The sequence below is a fragment of the Coregonus lavaretus genome, assembly GCF_964263955.1.
Source record: "Coregonus lavaretus genome assembly, chromosome: 1".
NCBI classification, from domain to species: Eukaryota; Metazoa; Chordata; class Actinopteri; order Salmoniformes; family Salmonidae; genus Coregonus; species Coregonus lavaretus.
Window position 1 is genome coordinate 64,856,543 of NC_139988.1, and position 22,435 is coordinate 64,878,977.

The window sequence follows — 22,435 nt, forward strand, 5'->3', positions numbered from 1 at the left end:
GCAACTCCACGAGGTGAGATCTTGCATGGAGCCCCAGGCCGAGGGAGATTGACAGTTATTTAGTGTTTCTTCCATTTGCGAATAATCGCACCAACTGTTGTCACCTTTTCAACAAGCTGCTTGGTGATGGTCTTGTAATCCATTCCAGCCTTGTGTAGGTCTACAATCTTGTCCCTGACATCCTTGGAGAGCTCTTTGGTCTTGGCCATGGTGGAGAGTTTGGAATCTGATTGATTGCTTCTGTGGACAGGTGTCTTTTATACAGGTAACAAGCTGAGATTAGGAGCACTCCCTTTAAGAGTGTGCTCCTAATCTCAGCTCGTTACCTGTATAAAATACACCTGGGAGCCATAAATCCTTCTGATTGAGAGGGGGTCAAATGCTTATTTCCCTCATTAAAATGCAAATCAATTTATAACATTTTTGACATGCGTTTTTCTGGATTTTTTTGTTGTTATTCTGTCTCTCACTGTTCAAATAAACCTACCATTAAAATGATAGACTGATCATTTCTTTGACAGTGGGCAAACGTACAAAATCAGCAGGGGATCAAATACTTTTTTCCCTCACTGTATATATTTTACTCTGTTCTTTTGAAATACATTTTCTTAGTTAATTTTTTTTCTTAAAGGCCCAATGCAGCCATGTTTATATCAATATCAAATCATTTCTGGGTAACAAGTACCTTACTGTAATAGTTAAAATGAACAAAAATGTATTTTTAGCAAAAACCTTCTCAAGCAAGATTTTTGTTAGGACTGTCTGGGAGTGGTCTAAGCGGGGAGGTGAAAACTTAAAACTTGCTGTTTTTAGCAGAGAGGTTTGGAACTCTCTTTGTTATTGGTCTGTTAAGAGCGTCTGCTAAATGACTAAAATGTAAAAGTTAACCAATTTCCCACCTGGTGATGTCACCAGGCAAGCAGAAACTCCCACCCATGCAAACAGGCTGATTAGAAGGTCCTGTGTAGATTGTATTTTCAACCAGCAACTATCAGGATATAACACTGATCAATTTTGTTCACACTTTTACAGTGTTCATTTCATCAGCTGTTGTACAATATGATACAAAACACAGGAAAAACACAATTTGGACTGCACTGGGCCTTATAAGACCTGCCAAAACGTAATTATAATGGATTTCTTTGTGATGATGTAACATTTCAATTGTGGTGCTTTTAGTGTTTATTCATTTTTACAGATAGCCTACAGTAAAATAAATTAATGAAAATGCTATTGTGTTTTTAGAAAAATATATATATTCTCGTAGTATGTTAGCCAAGACCGTCATAAACACAACCAAATTATTATTTTGGGGATAGCATATCTGAAATGTATTTATTATTGGGAGTTGAGAAATAAATCTAACACCGTTGGAAAGCTGGGATTCCCCTTTATTCAACATTGGCCATGTCATTCTGACGTTAAAATCTTCTTAGAATAGCTTCATAGTAGCCTCCGCTGAGTCCCCAACAACCGGATGTTTGGGTTTCAAGGGAAATGGAAAGAGCCTATGAAGTGACTTCCGCTTTTGGACGTTAACAAGGCGACACTCCATCTTAACTCCTCCTCCACATTTATTGGATTGGTTGAACAGTGTGGTCAATATATCTCCACTGAAACGTGAATATTTTAGCCTTACAATGTTATAAACACATCTTCGTTAGTTACCTTGCTTTTAAGAAACCTACCGTAGCCATTTGATCCCTGAATCATTAAATTAGGAAATTATTTATTAAAGACAAAAAGTATTCGATTGGAATTGTAACCTTGCAATATTTTTTGGGCTATTTAAGGGTTGCCAACCATCCTCCAGGTGCATCTAAAAGGGGCAGTGTCTTATTTTGAGACAGGCTTGAATATGCAAAGAAGCCAATAGGCAGAGGTTAACCTACATTTGTCTGATTCTCTATATGGTAGCAATAATAGTAATTTTTATTTAGTAAAGTGGTTTCTTGAAACATACAACACAATTTTAAGTGTCACCCTTTAGGCCCATGGTGTTAGACTTCATGTTTTTTTTTTTTGGGGGGGGGGGACAAGTGACTTGAGCTTTCTGACAAAAAAAAATACATCTGTCCTACTTGTCTGAAGGACAAGTGGCAAAAAAAAAGTTAATGTCAAGGCCTGCAGTATCGTCTGGTGAAATCTCTGCACAGGAGCATAACGTGCTCATTACGATAATGAAAGTAAATACATTTCTACTGAATTGAGTCGCATTTGTACACAACTCAACATATCAACTAAACTAGATACGCGTCCAGTGATTTAATCTCAGTTCTTGAGAATCAGGTATTTTAAGAAAAGACCAAACAAGCACATACAGGTGCTCTCAAGGATGATTCTGGGGAAGTCTGAATGTATACAAATCATACAGCGCTACGACAACTTCCTAGTTCTCTTTTAGAAGGTGAAAAATGTCAACAACAAAAATGGGCTCAGTTAAAAGTTAATTACCACATGGGCAAGACCTGACCAAAAACAAAGATGGGACAGAAAAACAATTCAGAGTATCCAGAAGTAGGAATACCTTGGTATGTGCACTTCTGTTTTTACACTCTCACTCAGTCACAACTATCTGTTTGGTCACTAGCACCAACCGGCAATGATGCAATATAAAAAAGTATTTCCAAAAGGAGAGATTAAAAGCAAAGACAAAACTAAGCTCTCCAACCACACCCTCACTTCCATCCATTTATTCCCCACCCCCCTTCTCTCCTTTATCTCTGTTCACTGTTCTCTTCTTCTCCTCTACATGTAACGGAGTTAGGTGATGTAGATGCGGTGGAAGTCGTTGGCCCCGAAGGCACAGTTGCACTTGGGGCACTTCCTTTGACGAGTGTCATAGCGCGTCTTCAGACACTCGTAGCAGAAAACGTGGAAGCACTTGGTGAGCACCGTCTCTTTGTCGCGGGTGTTGCAGCACGGACAACGCAGCTTCGCCTGCAAGGTGTGGAGTACAGAAAATGCAGGGTCAATTTGGGATAGAAAATATACAGTTAACGCTGTAAAATAAAGTGTTATCCATGTACCACAATATGTGAACCTTCTCACATGTACAACTACATGTAATTGATCAAACAAAAGCAAGGCCATTCCATCAGGATGTGTGTATTTTGTATTACCTTGTACTGGTTGATCTCCTCCTGCAGGATCTCATCAGCATCAGTGTACACCTCTACTTTCTTCTGTTTCTCCAGCTTTCGTCGTAGCCTGGACAGGTCCTCCTATAAGTCAGGCAGACACAGTCGAATACTGTAGTAGCTTATATTAGACCTACAGTTAATATAGGCTACTACAGTATTGTGCACTTGTGTAGCTAGCATGACTGATTTTGTGCTAGCTAGCCAACGTTTAATTATTTCTGCGTTATGAAAGGAACTAGACACGGACACAAATTATCTGTTTAGTGTGTTAACACACTATTGGTAGTTTGTTGTAAGCAATTATTGGTGATAAACCGTGTGTTATTGGATGCTAGCATGCTAGTTAGCTATGGCGTCATAGGATACGGTGCCCTGGGCGGTTTTCACGTAAGAATACTGTACCAAGTTAGCTAGCTCAATAAACTAAGTTAGAGTCTATTCCTAGAAACATTGAACCGCTGTAGTTTACAACAATTATAATTTCTAAAGTTGAAGTTGGGAGAGTTATATTTGAGTGTTTCAGTGAAAGGTAAGTGAGGGATGCCCCGCTCTCTCGCTTTCCCAGATGTTTAGTTAATTTTATTCCGATCTCTTTTGCATTATTGTAGCCTTTTCTGTAGCCTGTCAACTATGTGTCTGTCTATCCCTGTTCTCTCCTCTCTGCACAGGCCATACAAACGCTTCACACCGCGTGGCTGCTGCCACTCTAATCTGGTGGTCCCTGCGCGCACAACCCACGTGGAGTTCCAGGTCTCCGGCAGCCTCTGGAACTTCCGTTCTGCGGCCAACAAGGCAGAGTTAATCTCAGCCTATGCTACCCTCCAGTCCCTCGACTTCTTGGCGCTGACGGAAACATGGATTACCACAGAAAACACTGCTACTCCTACTGCTCTTTCCTCGTCTGATCATGTGTTCTGGCATACCCCAAGAGCATCTGGTCAGCGCAGCGGTGGCACAGGAATCCTCATCTCTCCCAAGTGGACATTCTCTCTTTTCCCCCTGACCCATCTGTCTATCTCCTCATTTGAATTCCATGCTGTCACAGTTTCTAGCCCATTCAAGCTTAACATCCTTATCATTTATCGCCCTCCAGGTTCCCTTGGAGAGTTCATCAATGAGCTTGACGCCTTAATAAGTTCCTTTCCTGAGGATGGCTCACCCCTCACAGTTCTGGGTGACTTTAACCTCCCTACGTCTGCCTTTGACTCATTTCTCTCTGCCTCCTTCTTTCTACTCCTTTCCTCTTTTGACCTCACCCTCTCACCGTCCCCCCCTACTCACAAGGCAGGCAATACGCTTGACCTCATCTTTACTAGATGCTGTTCTTCTACTAATCTCACTGCAACTCCCCTCCAAGTCTCCGACCACTACTTTGTATCCTTTTCTCTCTCGCTCTCCTCCAACACTACTCACTCTGGCCCTACTCAGATGGTAATGTGCCGTCGCAACCTTCGTTCTCTCTCTCCCGCTACTCTCTCCTCTTCCATCCTATCATCTCTTCCCTCTGCTAAATCCTCCTCCCTCCGATCTCCTGATTCTGCCTCCTCAACCCTCCTCTCCTCCCTTTCTGCATCTTTTGACTCTCTATGTCCCCTATCCTCCCGGCTGGCTCGGTCCTCCCCTCCTGCTCCATGGCTTGACGACTCATTGCGAGCTCACAGAACAGGGCAGCCGAATGGAAATGGAGGAAAACTAGACTCCCTGCGGACCTGTCATCTTTTCACTTCCTCCTCTCTACATTTTCTTCCTCTGTTTCTGCTGCTAAAGCCACTTTCTACCACTCTAAATGTCAAGCCTCTGCCTCTAACCCTAGGAAGCTCTTTGCCACCTCCTCCCTGCTGAATCCTCCTCCTCCCTCTCTGTGGATGACTTCGTCAACCATTTTGAAAAGAAGGTTGACGACATCCAATCCTCATTTACTAAGTCAAATGACACCGCTGGTCCTGCTCACACTGCCCTACCCTATGCTTTGACTTCTTTCTCCCCTCTCTCTCCAGATGAAATCTTGCGACTTGTGACGGCCGCCCAACAACATGCCCGCTTGACCCTATCCCCTCCTCTCTTCTCCAGACCATTTCCGGAGACCTTCTCCCTTACCTCACTTCGCTCATCAACTCATCCTTGACCGCTGGCTATGTCCCTTCCTTCAAGAGAGCGAGAGTTGCACCCCTCCTCAAAAAACCTACACTCGATCCCTCCGATGTCAAGAACTACAGACCAGTATCCCTTCTTTCTTTTCTCTCTCTTGAGCGTGCCGTCTCTAGCCAACTCTCCTGCTACCTCTCTCAGAATTACCTTCTTGATCCAAACCAGTCAGGTTTCAAGACTGGTCATTCAACTGAGACTGCTCTTCTCTGTGTCACGGAGGCTCTCCGCACTGCTAAAGCTAACTCTCTCTCCTCTGCTCTTATCCTTCTAGACCTATCTGCTGCCTTTGATACTGTGAACCATCAGATCCTCCTCTCCACCCTCTCCGAGTTGGGCATCTCCGGCGCTGCTCACTCTTGGATTGCGTCCTACCTGACAGGTCGCTCCTACCAGGTGGCGTGGCGAGAATCTGTCTCCGCACCACGTGCTCTCACCACTGGTGTCCCCCAGGGCTCAGTTCTAGGCCCTCTCCTATTCTCTCTATACACCAAGTCACTTGGCTCTGTCATATCCTCACATGGTCTCTCCTATCATTGCTACGCAGACGACACACAATTAATTTCCCCCTTCCCCCTTCTGATAACCAGGTGGCGAATCGCATCTCTGCATGTCTGGCGGACATATCAGTGTGGATGTCGGATCACCACCATCAAGCTGAACCTCGGCAAGACGGAGCTGCTCTTCCTCCCGGGGAAGGACTGCCCGCTCCATGATCTCGCCATCACGGTTGACAACTCCATTGTGTCCTCCGCCCAAAGTGCAAGGAACCTTGGCGTGACCCTGGACAACACCCTGTCGTTCTCCGCCAACATCAAAGCGGTGACCCGATCATGCAGGTTCATGCTCTACAACATTCGCAGAGTACGACCCTACCTTACACAGAAAGCGGCACAGGTCCTAATCCAGGCATTTGTCATCTCCCGTCTGGATTACTGCAACTCGCTGTTGGCTGGGCTCCCTGCCTGTGCCATTAAACCCCTACAACTTATCCAGAACGCTGCAGCCCGTCTGGTGTTCAACCTTCCCAAGTTCTCTCATGTTACCCCGCTCCTCCGCACACTCCACTGGCTTCCAGTTGAGGCTCGCATCTACTACAAAACCATGGTGCTTGCCTATGGAGCTGTGAGGGGAACGGCACCTCCTTACCTTCAGGCTCTGATCAGACCCTACACCCAAACGAGGGCACTACGTTCATCCACCTCTGGCCTGCTAGCTCCCCTACCTCTACGGAAGCACAGTTCCCGCTCAGCCCAGTCAAAGCTATTCGCTGCTCTGGCACCCCAATGGTGGAACAAGCTCCCCCACGACAGCGGAGTCACTGACCACCTTCCGGAGACACTTGAAACCCTACCTCTTTAAGGAATACCTGGAATAGTATAACAGTAATCCTTCTACTCCCCCATAAAAAAAAAAGGGTGGCTGTCCCACTGGCTATCCTAAGTTGAATGCACCAATTTGTAAGTCGCTCTGGATAAGAGCATCTGCTAAATGACTTAAATGTAAAATTACCCTTCCCACTGTATTCACTGAAGGCTTTTAGGGGTTTGACAAATTAACACCAGGGTTCCCACGAAAAAATATATTCCTATTTAAAAATGGGACTCACCTGGTTAAATAAAGGATAAATATCTAGAAAGGACAGACTTGTCAGTAGTTGTGTGTACCTGTGCTCTTTTGAGGTTGCCCAACTCCCTCTCTCTGGCTGTGCGGTTCTCGGACACGGACACCTGGATCTCCCTCAGCTTGGACTGGGTGTGTTCCAGCTGCACCTTCAAGTCCTCAGCCAGCTGGGCTGCCTCCACCGCCTGGGGACATGGAGGGGCAAGAGACACTCAGAGATACTCCCAACAGAATGTCACAAGAAGAGTGACCAGCAACACAATTTCTAGTATTGTCCTTCACAACAGTGGTATTGTTATTCCTTTTTGTGGTATTATTACAATATCAATAGTAAAAGCAGTAGTAGTAGTTGTAGTACTGTGAGTAGTAGTATTGGTAAGGTAACTGTGGAAGAAGGGGAGTTTAAAAGTATCTTAGTAGTAGTAGAGGTATTGTTTTGCTACCTTCCTCTTGTTGAGTTCTAGTGCTTGTATGCGAACTCCTAACTCTTTCTCCAGAGTGGCCAGTAAGCTCTGGAGGATGCCCTCTTTCTCCTCCAGCTTCTGTACAACCAATAAGTGGGCTTCCACCTGTGACAGACAGCAAGGGGAGCCAATCAATCAGACCTCTTCCTCATTAGCTCAGAAACACATGCATTATCAGGACTACAATCAAATGTTGTTTTCTTTTTTATTTCAATAGCCAATGTTTACATCAGGGATGCACAACATGCGGCTCGAGATATGCTATTTTTTGACCCGCGGGTGTCTTAGAAAAATAAAATAAAACAGTCTTTCTTGCCAAACGAGTTATGCACCCGTTGTACATCCACCGCTTTGTAAGTTGCCTTGGAAATAAACACACACACATGATGCTGACAGTCCATCCTCCACAGTCTCTCTCACCTGGGTCTTGAAGGTGAGCACCTGGTCGGCCAGCTCCTCCTTCTCCTCCCTCAGCAGCTTGTAGATCTGGTTGGACTTGATGCGTTCCGACATCAGCTTGAAGTTGGCGTCATCCTTCTCCCTCAGCTGCTGCATCAGCCGGCTGTTCTGCTCCTGCATGTCCTCAAAGGCCTGACCTGTCACGTCCATCTCACTCAGTAGGGCCTCCTCCTCCTGGACAGAATGGAGAGGTACAGGGGGGTGGGAGGTTGGCATAGAGTTGGCATTGGTTTAGTTTTTTATATTTTATTTTTACTGTTAGTTATGTAGTTTCATTTAATTGAGGTCCAATCTCTTTAAGAGAGAGACCTGGTACAATATGGCAGATGAAAACACATTAGGTCACACAGTGTTACCTTGCAATGTATCCCGAATGAATCACACACACAATGTAATTGTAACTAACATGTATCAACTGACTTCACAATGACACCTCATCTAATGTAATTAAAATACCACTGAATAGCATTGCGACACCTCACTTATCGGCACTGAGATTTCTTAAGAAATCAAATTCCATTGAAATACCTGGTCAAATGAAAAAAAATATATGGCAAAGCCAAGGCAAACCCACTGCAATTGTGATATTTAACATATTCAACACCTCTGCAAAAGTTTTGAATGTGTAGTGGATATACAGTACCTGTTTGGTGGCAGTGAGCTTCTTCTGTAGGTGGTCGATTGTCTCCTCTGCCACACGGATCTTCCTAAGAGCGTCCTCATCAGCCAGCTTCTTGCTCTCCTTCCTCTCCCTCTCCTCCAGCTCTCGAACCCGCACCCGCAACTCATCCACCTGGGACGCAGGGGGGGGGGGGATTTATATGTAATACATGGACTGAAACACATAGGCACTCTACTTTTTTAATTTTTTTTCTACTTGAGATTGAAGTGGGGTTGGATACAGATACCACTTAATAATAATAAATAATATGCCATTTAGCAGACGCTTTTATCCAAAGCGACTTACAGTCATGCGTGCATACATTTATTTTGTGTATGGGTGGTCCCGGGGTTCCAACCCACTACCTTGGCGTTACAAGCGCCGTGCTCTACCAGCTGAGCTACAGAGGACTACCACTTCAACCACCTCATGAATTTACTTTTTTTTATGACCAATATTTTATAGACAATTCAATTTTTTAGATACGAAATACAACAAATACAAAGTAACAGGACCCAACAAATACCAATTAACTTTACTTGTTTGAATTATTTTACAAATATACAGTACCAGTCAAATGTTTGGACACAGCTACTCATTCCAAGGTTTTTCTTTATTTTTTACTATTTTCTACATTGTAGAATAACAGAGAAGACATCAAAACTATGAAATAACACATATGGAATCATGTAGTGACCAAAAAAGTGTTAAACAAATCAAAATATAATTTTATATTTGAGATTCTTCAAAGTAGCCACCCTTTGCCTTGATGACAGCTTTGCACACTCTTGGCATTCTCTCAACCAGCTTCATGAGGTAGTCACCTGGAATGCATTTCAATTAACAGGTGTGCGTTAAGTAAATTTGTGGAATTTCTATCCTTCTTAATGCGTTTGAGTCAATCAGTTGTGTTGTGACAAGGTAGGGGTGGTATACAGAAGAAAGCGCTTTTTGGTAAAAGACCAAGTCCATATTATGGCAAGAACAGCTCAAATAAGCAAAGAGAAACGACATTCCATCTTTACTTTAAGTCATGAAGGTCAGTTAATACTGAACATTTCAAGAACTTTGAAAGTTTCTTCAAGTGCAGTCGCAAAAACCATCAAGCACTATGATGAAACTGGCTCTCATGAGGACCGCCACAGGAAAGGAAGACCCAGAGTTACCTCTGCTGCAGGATAAAGTTCATTAGAGTTAACTGCACCTCAGGTTGCAGCCCAAATAAATGCTTCACAGAGTTCAAGTAACAGACACATCTCAATATCAACTGTTCAGAGGAGACTGCGTGAATCAGGCCTTCATGGTCGAATTGCTGCAAATAAACCACTACTAAAGGACACCAATAGAAGAAGAGAGTTGCTTGGGCCAAGAAACACGAGCAATGGACATTAGACCGGTGGAAATCTGTCCTTTGGTCTGATGAGTCCAAATGTGAGATTTCTGGTTCCAACCGCTGTGTCTTTCTGAGAAGCAGAGTAGGCGAACGGACGATCTCTGCATGTGTGGTTCCCACCGTGAAGCATGGAGGAGGTGGTGTGATGGTGCTTTGCTGGTGACACTGTCAGTGATTTATTTAGAATTCAAGGCACACTTAACCAGCATGGCTACCACAGCATTCTGCAACGATACGCCATCCAATCTGGTTTGCGCTTAGTGGGACTATCATTTGTTTTTCAACAGGACAATGACCCAAAACACACCTCCAGGCTGTGTAAGGGCTATTTGACCAAGTAGGAGAGTGATAGAGGGCTGAATCAGATGACCTGGCCTCCACAATCACCCAACCTCAACCCAACTGAGATGGTTTGGGATGAGTTGGACCGCAGAGTGAAGGAAAAGCAGCCAACAAGTGCTCAGCATATGTGGGAACTCCTTCAAGACTGTTGGAAAAGTATTCCTCATGAAGCTTGTTGAGAGAATGCCAAGAGTGTGCAAAGCTGTCATCAAGGCAGCGAATCTCAAATATAAAATATATTTTGATTTGTTTAACACTTTTTTGGTTACTACATTATTCCATATGTGTTATTTCACAGTTTTGATGTCTTCACTATTATTCTACAATGTAGAAAATAGTAAAAATAAAGAAAAACCCTTGAAGGAGTAGGTGTGTCCAAACTTTTGACTGGTACTGTACATGAATTGACTTTCAATGATAACCTACAGTTCAGGTCGGAATTATTAAGAAAGAAGTCAAACGGTTGCTGGACAAACCTCAGCTTTAGACTTGCGCTCTGCTGCCATAAGCTGCACTTTGTCCCTCTGTTCTTTGGGAGCTGATTTGTACATGTCCAACAGTAGCTTCATCTCCTTCTGAGACTCCTGGGCTTTCCTGGGTGAAAAGGAGAATGAACAGTATTAGAGTTAGCACTACCTCACTTTAGAATAAGACAATGTGTTAAGGTCTTCTACTATATGAGAGTATCTTTTATTCTAGGGATGTGCCGAGTACTCGGACAAAACAAGTATCTTAACAGATATGGATAATTTTCTGAATACGATTATGATATGAGTAATTTTTGTAATTATTCGTGATTGGGGAAAAATGTATTTTCAGCTGCCAGCACACATCTCTCAAACAGTGTGAAGTGTTGTGTACTATAAATAACTCAATTGGCTAGTTCGGCTGTCTGTCAAGAAATTGGCGGGGTGTGGGTTGAGCCAGCTGCCACAATTGGATTAGAACAAGTCTCCGCTCCCCCTCCCTCTGTCGTTATGTTGTGAGCTAAACCCATGCTTGCTATTATTATTATTTATTCTCGCCCAGGCATATTTACAGAGAGACTGATCATTAAAAATGACAAATGCAGATAGTTCATTTTCATTGTACAAATGTTGTGGCATAAGTGTCGGGAGAGAAATGTTTTGCTCCTCTCGAAAGTGAAAAAATATATGGGGCAAGCGAATTACCTTCAACTAAATCTGTCTGGAATAAATGCAGGCAGCAGTAGCCAGCCATGCATTATTTATTAGCCTATTTTGTTGATAATTGAATAGGACTAAGTAAGTAAATCATATGCATTTTCAGCTGTCAGTATAATTTCTTAACTTTGAACAATGTGTGAATGAGTGAAGGAACATAACGATGTGCTCTGAGATGCACTCTGGGTGATAGTGCAGTAATGTGTACTTGAGGTATAGGCTTTACCGGCATTTAAAGCTCACTTCCAGGTTTTCCGATCACGAGTAAATCTGATTACGAGTATCAAGTGTGATAAAACGGATAGAATTTCAAATACGATTATGAACAGATCTGCACACCCCTACTTTATTCTGTATAACATGAAAGGTGAGTTGTGTGTTCTGTGACAAAAAAAAAAAACATACTTAAGTTCCGCCCTCAGCATCTTCAGGGTGTCCGAATCTTTCCTCTTCAACTCCTCGCTGCGCTGTCGCTCCCTCTCTCGTTCCCTCTCTCGTTCCCTCCCAGTCTCCCGCTCTCTCTCCCGGGCCCGCTGTCTCTCCAGCTCCCTCCTCCTCTCCTCCTCCTCCTCTTGGTCTTCATCCTCCTCTTTCTTCACCTCCAGGCTGTCGCTCACCGGCTCCTCCAACGACAGAAGCCCAGTGTCACCACTCTGACACCGCAACTGTCAAAGGGACAGGGATAGAAAATGGTTTTGGGACATCAATCGCATTGATCACATTTTCGTAGCAAATGTCATGACTCAAATAAGTCACGTTTACCCTCATCTATTAATCAAATATTGTGCAATTCAAGTTTTGATGAACCACGTGACTTAACCGCCTCACCAGGGCAAATGCTCTAGTTAGCCTATAACAAGGGTCCAGAGTAGAGCCCTGCACGGACATTAATTTTAAGCGAGTACTACCCATGCCCACGACATTCAGGCCCTACCCTACCCAGGCCCGATTGCTTCTACCAAATTCAAGGCCCTGCCCGAAACCAGAAATCAGAAATAACTTCCGTTAGTAAATAACCTCAGTTAGTAAATCCATTAGCTGCTCCTCTCTGTCACTCGCTCCTTGCACGCAGCTCGCTCTGCTCACGGCAGCTCTGAGTCTGAGTATCCATAGCAACAGCTCCGCTTGGGCTGTTCTGCTCAATGAAGAGACATGAGAGAGCAGTTAGATGTTAGCTACTTTTCGTCACTCTAAACTCAGACACAACTCAAGGAACATTATTTTCTGTGAAATAATCTCTCCCGTTTTATATTTAACGAGGTTGAAGCACTTCTGACACCATGTTATGATCTTAGTCAGATATGACTGTACTGCGCAGCAGGGCACACGCAAATGGCTCAGCTTCAAAATGTTAGAGATCAATTAAGTGATACCCGAGTGCTACCCGTACCCTAGTTATTGATTTAAAAACAGGCCCTACCCCGATGTGTAATATCGGGGCCCGTCGGGCTCAGGTCAGGTAGCAGCGCTCTAGTCCAGAGTTTATCCTGACCTGGTCATCTGGTTAGAAAAGAAACCTGTCTCTATCTGCATATTGATTAAATATTCAGAAGAAAGTCTATTGGTCTCACGTGGAGGATCCGCCACCTACCTTGTTGATCTCCATCTGTGTTTCTCTGAGCTTCCGCTTGTAGCGCTGCACGTCACCTTTCAGCTGGTGGTTGTGGTTCTGGAGGCTGCTGATGAGGTGGCGCATCTCTCTGTTGATTGGGCCTGAGGGAAAGATCAAAGGGGACAGAGGGGTTGATAAGGAAACAATGACCATGCGTTTCAGTCAGAGCCACCACATTGTTTTGTCTGACTGTATTCTGCGTGCGCTAAACTTGTGAAGTATCGCCAAACTAGTGAGCAATAAGGATAGTGATAACAGGAGAGGATACATTCCTCCCAAACACACAGTCAACATCCTTGGTTAGAGGGAAAAACAGGAATAAGACTGAAACGTTTGCTTTCTATGGGAAACATTTAATGATAGAAACAAGCCTAGGTAGTGGGAGGTGTTGTGGAGATTAGATGTTACCTGCTTGCTCGTTGGCCGCCAGGTTCTGTTCAAACTCGATGCGCAGCATCTCGTACTCCTTGCGCACCTGGGCCAGCGTGTCTTCCAGTTGGATGACCTCAGTGCGGAGCTTCTTCTGTAGTGACAACTCGTCACTCTGAACAGATGACAAACACCACAGCTTTTGTTGACGGCGGTCAAATCACACCAAATCTGACATCCTGACTAGTTTTGGCCAGTTTTTACTGATTGTGACACAATCCACTTTCCAAGCATATAAAGAGAGCCCCGTCTGTTTCTGCTTACGCCAAATTGGTCATGTTTTGCCCAAACACTAGGCACTGTAGCCATGGCAATGACATAGTGTTGTGGAATGCAGAGCTAGTCCGCTCCCCGGGCCGCTGTAACCCTGGCTATTCCAAATACCTTTCTAACCACATATATTCCTTGTGTATTCATGATATACATGCCAGACCTGGGTTCAAGTAGTATTTGTTTTCTTTCAAATACTTTAGCTGCGCTTGATTGAGCTTGCCTTGCACAATGGGAGCAATGGAATAGTCCCAAAATTGCAAAACCCATCCATCTGGTACCCCAGGCAGGCTCAATCAAGCGCAACTAACGCATGGGGGGGGGATACTATTTGAACCCAGATCTGATATGCTGAAATGTTTGTTACTTTAAATCAGTCGCTCCCTCCTACACTTACATTATCTTATGCAGAGCGACAATCAGTCCATTCAACTAAGGGAGGTAAATGAACCATGGATCATAATCATTGCAAGTAAAACCTTCCTCTAAATAGCCACTCTCTGCAAAATCAGTGCTCCTGACCTCCATGTGCTCTATCTGTCTGAGGTGGGCGTTCTTAGCGGTGAGGAGCAGGGCCCGGGCCTCATCCAGCTGGGTCTTCACCCCCAGAGACTCGTTGTAGAGCAGGGAGAACTGGGACTGCAGGCACTTGTAGTCCGCGGTCTCCTTCACCACATCCTCCGGAATATTTTTCAGGTCCAACTGAAAGGTAGTTAAGCGGGTGAGTGAATTACCCCCCATACACTGTAAGGCACCTTGAGACATAGTGAAAAACGAAATTACTGCAATTCAGACAAGGGAACATTTGCCAGGAAAATACATTACATTACAGACAGAGTATACATTCAGTGATCATAACATAACAAACATATGTTATTGTGTTTATAATTGTTTTAAGTGTTTACAGTGCCTTAAGAACGTATTCATACCCCTGGACTTATTCCACACTGTTGTATTACAGACTGAATTAAAAATGAATTAAATATTTTTTTCCTCACCCATCTACACACAATACCCCATAACGACAAAGTGAAAACATGTTTTTAGAAAATGCTGCTAATCTTCAAGTCTTCACACAGATTTTCAATGGGATTCAAGTCTGGGCTTTGGCTGTTGGACTTTCACATTCTTGTTCTGAAGCCATTCCAGCATTGCTTTGGCTTTATGCTTGCGGTGACTGTCCTGTTGGAACGTAAATCTTCGGTCCAGTCTAAGGTCATTTACACTCTGAAGTAGGTTCTCATCAAGGATTTGCCTGTATTTGGCTCCATTCATTGTTCCCTCTATCCTTACGAGTCTCCCAGTCCCTATCACTGAAAAGCATCCCCATAGCATGATGCTGCCACCACCATGCTTCACGGTAGGGATGGTGTTAGACGGGTGATGAGCTGTGCCTGATATTCTCCAGACGTAGCGCTTTGCAGTCAGGCCAAAGAGTTACATTTTTGTCTCATCAGACCACAGAATCTTTTGTCTTTCACATGCCTTTTTGTAAACTCCAGGCGTGCTGTCATGTGCCTTTTTCTCAAAGCCCAGATTGGTGAAGAGCTGTAGAGTCTACTTTCCTTCTGGCAGGTTCTCCCATCTCAGCCAAGGAACTCTGTAGTTCTGTCAGAGTGGTCACTGGGTTCTTAGTCACCTCCCTGACCAAGGTCCTTCTTGCCCAATTGCTCAGTTTGATCAGACGGCCAGCTCTAGGCAGTCTGGGTAGTTCCATATATTTTCTATTTCCCAATGATGGAGACCACTGTGCTTTTGGAAACTTTCAACACTGTTGAAATTGTTTTATACTCTTCCCCAGATATATACCTCATCACAATCTCGGAGATCTACGGACAGTTCCTTGGACTTCATGGTATAGTTTCTGCTCTGACATGCACTGTCAACTGTGGGACCTTATATAGGCAGGTGTGTTTCTTTCTATATCATGTCCAAACAATTGCATTTACCGCAGGTGGACTCCAATCAAGTTGTAGCGACATCTCAAGGATGATCAAAGGAAATTGGATGCACCTGAGTTCAATTTGGATTGTCGTGGCAAAGGGGTGTGAATATTTCTGTAAATTAGATAGTTCAGTATTTTATTTTCAATCAATTTGAAAACATTTTTTTATTTAAATGTGGGGTATTGTGTGTAGTTAAATGGGTGAGATTATATATTTGTTTAATCCATCTTGAATTTAGCCTGTAACACAACAAAATGTGGAAAAAGTCAAGGGGTATGAATACTTTCTGAAGGCACTGTACATATTCTACAATTATAATCTTCCTTGACATGACATCTGACTCATGACTGTCTGAATAGTGAGCATCTCCTTTGTTAAGCTGACAGATAACAGAATGCACAGCGTATTGTTGTGAGTTTAGTCTTGTATTCCCTCAGAGGGGACTGCTGCTGTACCTTAAGCTTCTCACTCTCCCTCACAGCCTCCTGGAGCTCCTGCTGTTGTTTCTCCAGGTTCGCCATGCGGTTGTTGGCCAGCTCCTGGTTCTGCTCCAACTCTGCATTCAGGCTCTCAAACTAACAGATATAATAATTACAATATGGAGTTACATTTGTATTACTTTTGGCACTAATTTAACTCCACATGACAGGGTTGGAAACAGCAATGTATCAAAAACAAGATGGAAGGGAAGCTCAAGAATATGGTTGGACAATAGAGACAAGTCTGCACTCACCTTCTGTATATTGAGGGTGATCTGGCCACCGGGTAGCCCCCCTGAGCTGCCAGTGGTGTAGTAGCCCGAGGTCAACTGGGCAGAACAATCAGAGGTGTTTAGCTAACTTGCCCCATATATTAGTACAGACACTAACCCAGACATATTACAATAGTTATATAGATGTGGTTACAGTCTTCATTCCGGCTATTCAACATCAAAATATTATTTTACCCATGTACATACAGCAGGACATACAGTGGCTTGCGAAAGTATTCACCCCCCTTGGCATTTTTCTTATTTTGTTGCCTTACAACCTGGAATTAAAATGGATTTTTTGGGGGTTTGTATCATTTGATTTACACAACAGGCCTACCACTTTGAAGATGCAACATCTTTTTTTATTATGAAACAAATAAGAAATAAGACAAAAAAAACAGAAAACTTGAGCGTGCATAACTATTCACCCCCCCCAAAGTCAATACTTTGTAGAGCCACCTTTTGCAGCAATTACAGCTGCAAGTCTCTTGGGGTATGTCTCTATAAGCTTGGCACATCTAGCCACTGGGATTTTGCCCATTATTCAAGGCAAAACTGCTCCAGCTCCTTCAAGTTGGATGGGTTCCGCTGATGTACAGCAATCTTTAAGTCATACCACAGATTCTCAATTGGATTGAGGTCTGGACTTTGACTAGGCCATTCCAAGACATTTAAATGTTTCCCCTTAAACCACTCAAGTGTTGCTTTAGCAGTATGCTTAGGGTCATTGTCCTGCTGGAAGGTGAACCTCCGTCCCAGTCTCAAATCTCTGGAAGACAAACAGGTTTCCATCAAGAATTTCCCTGTATTTAGCGCCATCCATCATTCCTTCAATTCTGACCAGTTTCCCAGTCCCTGCCGATGAAAAACATCCCCACAGCATAATGCTGCCACCACCATGCTTCACTTTGGGGATGGTGTTCTCGGAGTGATGAGAGGTGTTGGGTTTGCGGCAGACATTTTGTTTTCCTTGATGGCCAAAAAGCTCAATTTTAGTCTCATCTGACCAGAGTACCTTCTTCCATATGTTTGGGGAGTCTCCCACATGCCTTTTGGCGAACACCAAACATGTTTGCTTTTTTTTCTTCTTTAAGCAACGTATTTTTTCTGGCCACTCTTCCGTAAAGCCCAGCTCTGTGGAGTGTATGGCTTAAATTGGTCCTATGGACAGATACTCCAATCTCCGCTGTGGAGCTTTGCAGCTCCTTCAGGGTTATCTTTGGTCTCTTTGTTGCCTCTCTGATTAATGCCCTCCTTGCCTGGGCCGTGAGTATTGGTGGGCGGCCCTCTCTTGGCAGGTTTGTTGTGGTGCCATATTCTTTCAATTTTTTAATAATGGATTTAATTGTGCTCCGTGGGATGTTCAAAGTTTCAGATATTTTTTATAACCCAACCCTGATCTGTACTTCTCCACAACTTTGTCCCTGACCTGTTTGAAGAGCTCCTTGGTCTTCATGGTGCCACTTGCTTGGTGGTGCCCCTTGCTTAGTGGTGTTGCAGACTCTGGGGCCTTTCAGAACAGGTGTATATATACTGAGATCGTGTGACAGATCATGTGACACTTAGATTGCACACAGGTGGACTTTATTTAACTAATTATGTGACTTCTGAAGGTAATTGGTTGCACCAGATCTTATTTAGGGGCTTAATAGCAAAGGGGATGAATACATATCCACGCACCACTTTTTCGTTATTTATTTTTTAGATTTTTTTGAAACAAGTTATTTTTTTCATTTCACTTCACCAATTTTGACTATTTTCTGTCTGTCCATTACATGAAATCCAAATAAAATTTCATTTAAATTACAGGTTGTAATACAACAAAAAGGAAAAACGCAAAGGGGGTGAATACTTTTGCAAGGCACTATAGATAAACACAAACACCCCCACAGCTGCTATTCAATGGATGGCATGCTCTGGTGCTTCAGCCTTATCGCTGGCCATCGATGCATAATGGAGAGTGACATCAGCGATGATAAGACACTAGAACTACACACACACACCTGCTCAAGTACACACACAAAGTACATTAAGTACACACCCACAAATTACACACACCTGCTCCAGTGCCTCAGCCAGATGCTTGTTGAGCTTCTGTTCCCTCTTACGGAGCTTCTCGATGTCCCACTGCAGATCCTCCACAGCAGTCTCCATCTCAGACACCTTGGTCTCCGAGCTTGTCACCTTATCCACAAGCTCATTGTACTGATAAAGAGGAGGAGAGTGGAGAGCAAACATTTGATTATGAAATTGGCTGGATGAGTCCACACAATCGCCATGTATCATCACCGATGAGAACTAGCAGACATTCACATTGAGGAGGATACAAAAGCCTGAAAGATGACACTATGGCGATGTGGGAATTCCCAATACACACACTATTCATGACAGGGTGCCGTAACGTACCTCCATAGACATCTTGTGGTGTCTGCCCTGCAGGGAGGAGGCCAGGTCTCGCAGTCTGCCATTCTCCTCCAGCAGAGTACGATTCAGACGGAGCATCTCTTCCTGGCTGTCATCCTCAAACACTGACAAAGACAACACAGTTACTAGGGTTACTCAACTAGTGATTACATATGCCACATAGCAGATGCTTTTATCCAAAGCGACTTACAGGAATTTAACACAAGATCAGAGTGAATGTCATAGTTGGGAACCCCTCTACATAATTATGCCAAATTTAGAACCCACATGTTGCTACAACCAGAAAGTGAAAAAGTCCCTAGTCATGATAAGCGAGTCTGAATAGTTACCTGTGGACAGGATCTGGGTGCATAGGCTGTCGATGCGGCTGTGCAGCCTGTCGAAGACGCAGACCATGCAGGCAGCTGCCTCCTTGCTGAACTGCATCCTGTCCTGCAGCTGCAGGCTGAGCTCCTCCTCACTGCTGTTGTCCAAAGTGGAGAGGAAGGCTTTGGCACTCTCACTGAGGGTAGTAGTGGGCAGCGGTGCTAAACAGTTAGGATGGTAAGACTTAGGATGTGGTTGACGATAAAACGTGTGGCGTAAGTGCTAGACAGGTTTACTGCTTTGTTATGTTGCCATGCCTCACACCAGTTATTATAGGTGGCAACGCAATGGAATCGGAGTTATCATTACCACTTTTATGTTTTTGCCCCCTTTTTTCTCCCCAATTTCGTGATTACGATCTTGTCTCATCGCTGCAACTCCACAACGGGCTCGGGAGAGGCTAAGGTTCGGGTCATGCGTCCTCCGAAACATGACCCGCCAAGCCACGCTTCTTAACACCCGCTCGCTTAACCCGGAAGCCAGCTACAACAATGTGTCGGAGGAAACAACGTTCAACTGATGACCGAAGTCAGCCTGCAGGCGCCCGGCCCACCACAAGGAGCCAAGTAAAGGCCCCCGCCCAAACCCTCTCCTTACCCAGACCATGCTAGGCCAATTGTGCGCCGCAATATTGGACTTCCGGTCACGGCCACAACACTGCGATGCAGTGCCTTAGACCGCTGCGCCACTCGAGAGGCCTGTATCATTACTTCTGATCAGAGGCTAGATATGCGTAGATAAAAGGTTGAGAGAGAGCAGGAATGATTTTTACCGGTTGTCGAGTCCTGCTGTGGATTACGAGCTATCTCCATACCATCGGGTGGTGGAGGCTGTTGCTCCTCGTGTTCTGGCGCTGGGAGTGGGGCTGAAGGAGGGGGTGGTGGGATCATACTATCCTCCTCCATTGGGGTAGGGGCAGAGACAGGCGTAGCGGGCGGTGCCGGGACCACCGTGGGGTCAATGCGTTGGCGCAGCAAGTGAACATTTTCTTCCAACTGGAAGTTAGAGAAAGAAGGTAATTGAGTATGTGTGGGGGTTACACTTAGTTAAGTATATGTCTATGGTCCTTCACGGCAGCAAATTACTGTGGGATGTAAGTACCTGGGACCAGTAACGATTCACAATGAGCAGTGTGGTATCGTCAGTAGCTTGTCGCTTTTCCAGCTTCTCTATCTTCTCTCGCAGCTCATCCTCCATGGTCTGCCTCTGCTCCAGACGCTCACTCAGCTTTTTATTCTTAAACTGGATCACCTTCATGTCCATTTCCTCCTGCAGATGTCACGTGATAATGAAGAAGATAACCATATAGGAGGGATGATTAACTTAAGCATAGACAAGACCTGGATGTGGAGGACAACAAGAAAATGACTAACCGTAGAGGACACTCCCCCAATGCGTATGGGCTCAATGAGAGTGGTGGTGGTCTTCTCTTCTTTTCTACACTTCTTCTCTGGTGGACCAGGGGGGCTGTCCCCACCTGAGGCTCGCTTCCCTCCCCCGGTGCCAGACATCATTGCTGCTTCTGCAACAAAAAGTGTGACAGCCGTTTTAGGACACAAATGCAAAAAACTTGCCATGAGTTAATATGCATGTTAGCTACCTAAATAGCGGTAGTTGCATGCTTAACGTACACTACATGACCAAAAGTATGTGGACACCTGCTCGTCGAACATCTTATTCCTAAATCATGGGCATTAATATGGAGTTGTTCCCCCCCCCCCCCCCTTTGCTGCCATAACAGCCTCCACTCTTCTGGGAAGGCTTTCCACTAGATTATGGAACATTGCGGCAGGGACTTGCTTCCATTCAGCTACAAGAGCATTAGTGAGGTCGGGCAATGATGTTGGGGGATTAGGCCTGGCTCACAGTCGGCGTTCCAATTCATCCTAAAGGTGTTTGATGGGGTTGAGGTCAGGGCTCTGTGCAGGCCAGTCAAGTTCTTCCACCCCGATCTCGACAAACCATTTCTGTATGGATCTTACTTTGTGCACGTGGGCATTATCATGCTGAAACAGGAAAGGGCCTTCCCCAAACTTGCCAAGCACAGAATCGTCTAGAATGTCATTGTATGCTGTAGCGTTAACATTTCCCTTCACTGGAACTAAGAAGCCTGAATCATGAAAAACAGCCCCAGACCATTATTACTCCTCCACCTAACTTTACAGTTGGCACTATGCATTGGGGCAGGTAGCGTTCTCCTGGCATCCGCCAAACCCAGATTTGTCCGTTTGACTGCCAGATGGTGAAGCGTGATTCATCACTCCAGAGAACGCGTTTCCACTGCTCCAGAGTCCAATGGCGGCGAGCTTTACACCACTCCAGCCGACACTTGGCATTGCGCATGGTGATCTTAGGCGCATGATTTCATGAAGCTCCCGAGGAACAGTTATTGTGCTGATGTTGCTTCCAGAGGCAGTTTGGAACTCGGTAGTGAGTGTTGCAACCGAGGACAGACGATTTTTATGCACTACAGCACTCTACGTTCCCGTTCTGTGTGCTTGTGTGGCCTACCACTTTGCGGCCGAGCCGTGGTTGCTCCTAGACATTTACACTTCCCAATAACAGCACTTACAGTTGACCAGGGCAGTTCTAGCAGTGCAGAAATCTGACAAACTGACTTGTTGGAAAGGTGGGATCCTATGACAGTGCCACGTTGAAAGTCACTGAGCTCTTCAGTAAGGCCATTTTTATTTATTTATTTAACCTTTATTTAACTAGGCAAGTCAGTTAAGAACAATTTCTTATTTACAATGACGGCCTACATTCTACTGCCAATGTTTGTCTACGGAGATTGCATGGCGGTGTGCTCGATTTTATACACCGGTCAGCAACGGGTGTGGCTGAAATAGCCGAATCCACTAATTTGAAGGGGTGTCCACATATATATATATATAGTGTATATTTTACTAGCTAGTATAGCTAACGTTTGCGAGAATCTAGCTAGCTAACAGGCTAACTGTAATGAATGCTAGCTAACGTTAGCCGGCTAGCAGATTATAGTTATACGGCCTATGTAGTCGAATCACTTTTAAATGTTTACTACATGCAATCATACGTTTTTATTTCAAGATCACTAAGAACTATCACAAACCTTCAACAGCAGAAAGAGAATTTGTAAAACATAGTTGCTAACCGGAGATGACGACAGTAGTTATTTAACCAGCTTCCTGTACGGCACGGTAAGTGTACCGATGGGAAAGTCGTTTCATCAAAATAAAGGTCC

At 44.4% G+C, this 22,435-nt stretch overlaps 1 protein-coding gene across 2 annotated transcripts; it reads right to left on the bottom strand.

The window, feature by feature from the left end:
* Positions 1–1,911: 1,911 nt before the first annotated feature.
* On the bottom strand, positions 1,912–22,390 carry rnf40 (ring finger protein 40). 2 transcript variants are annotated; one of them, XM_084171354.1, is made up of 20 exons: positions 22,304–22,390; positions 20,586–20,734; positions 20,314–20,481; positions 19,985–20,207; positions 19,176–19,373; positions 18,829–18,950; positions 18,481–18,627; positions 16,405–16,479; positions 16,127–16,246; positions 14,248–14,427; positions 13,435–13,570; positions 13,006–13,127; positions 11,820–12,079; positions 10,707–10,824; positions 8,478–8,627; positions 7,796–8,008; positions 7,355–7,480; positions 6,956–7,096; positions 3,123–3,224; positions 1,912–2,940 (listed from the first exon to the last, which is right to left on the bottom strand). In XM_084171354.1, exons 2-20 carry the CDS (start codon positions 20,724–20,726, stop codon positions 2,764–2,766), a joined length of 2,919 nt encoding a protein of 972 aa, XP_084027480.1. In that variant the 5' UTR covers positions 20,727–20,734; positions 22,304–22,390; the 3' UTR covers positions 1,912–2,763. The 2 variants fall into 2 exon arrangements, with proteins under 2 accessions (XP_084027480.1, XP_084027481.1); XM_084171355.1 differs by having other exon boundaries at positions 7,796–8,005; positions 22,304–22,383.
* Between the last annotated feature and the right edge of the window lie 45 nt (positions 22,391–22,435).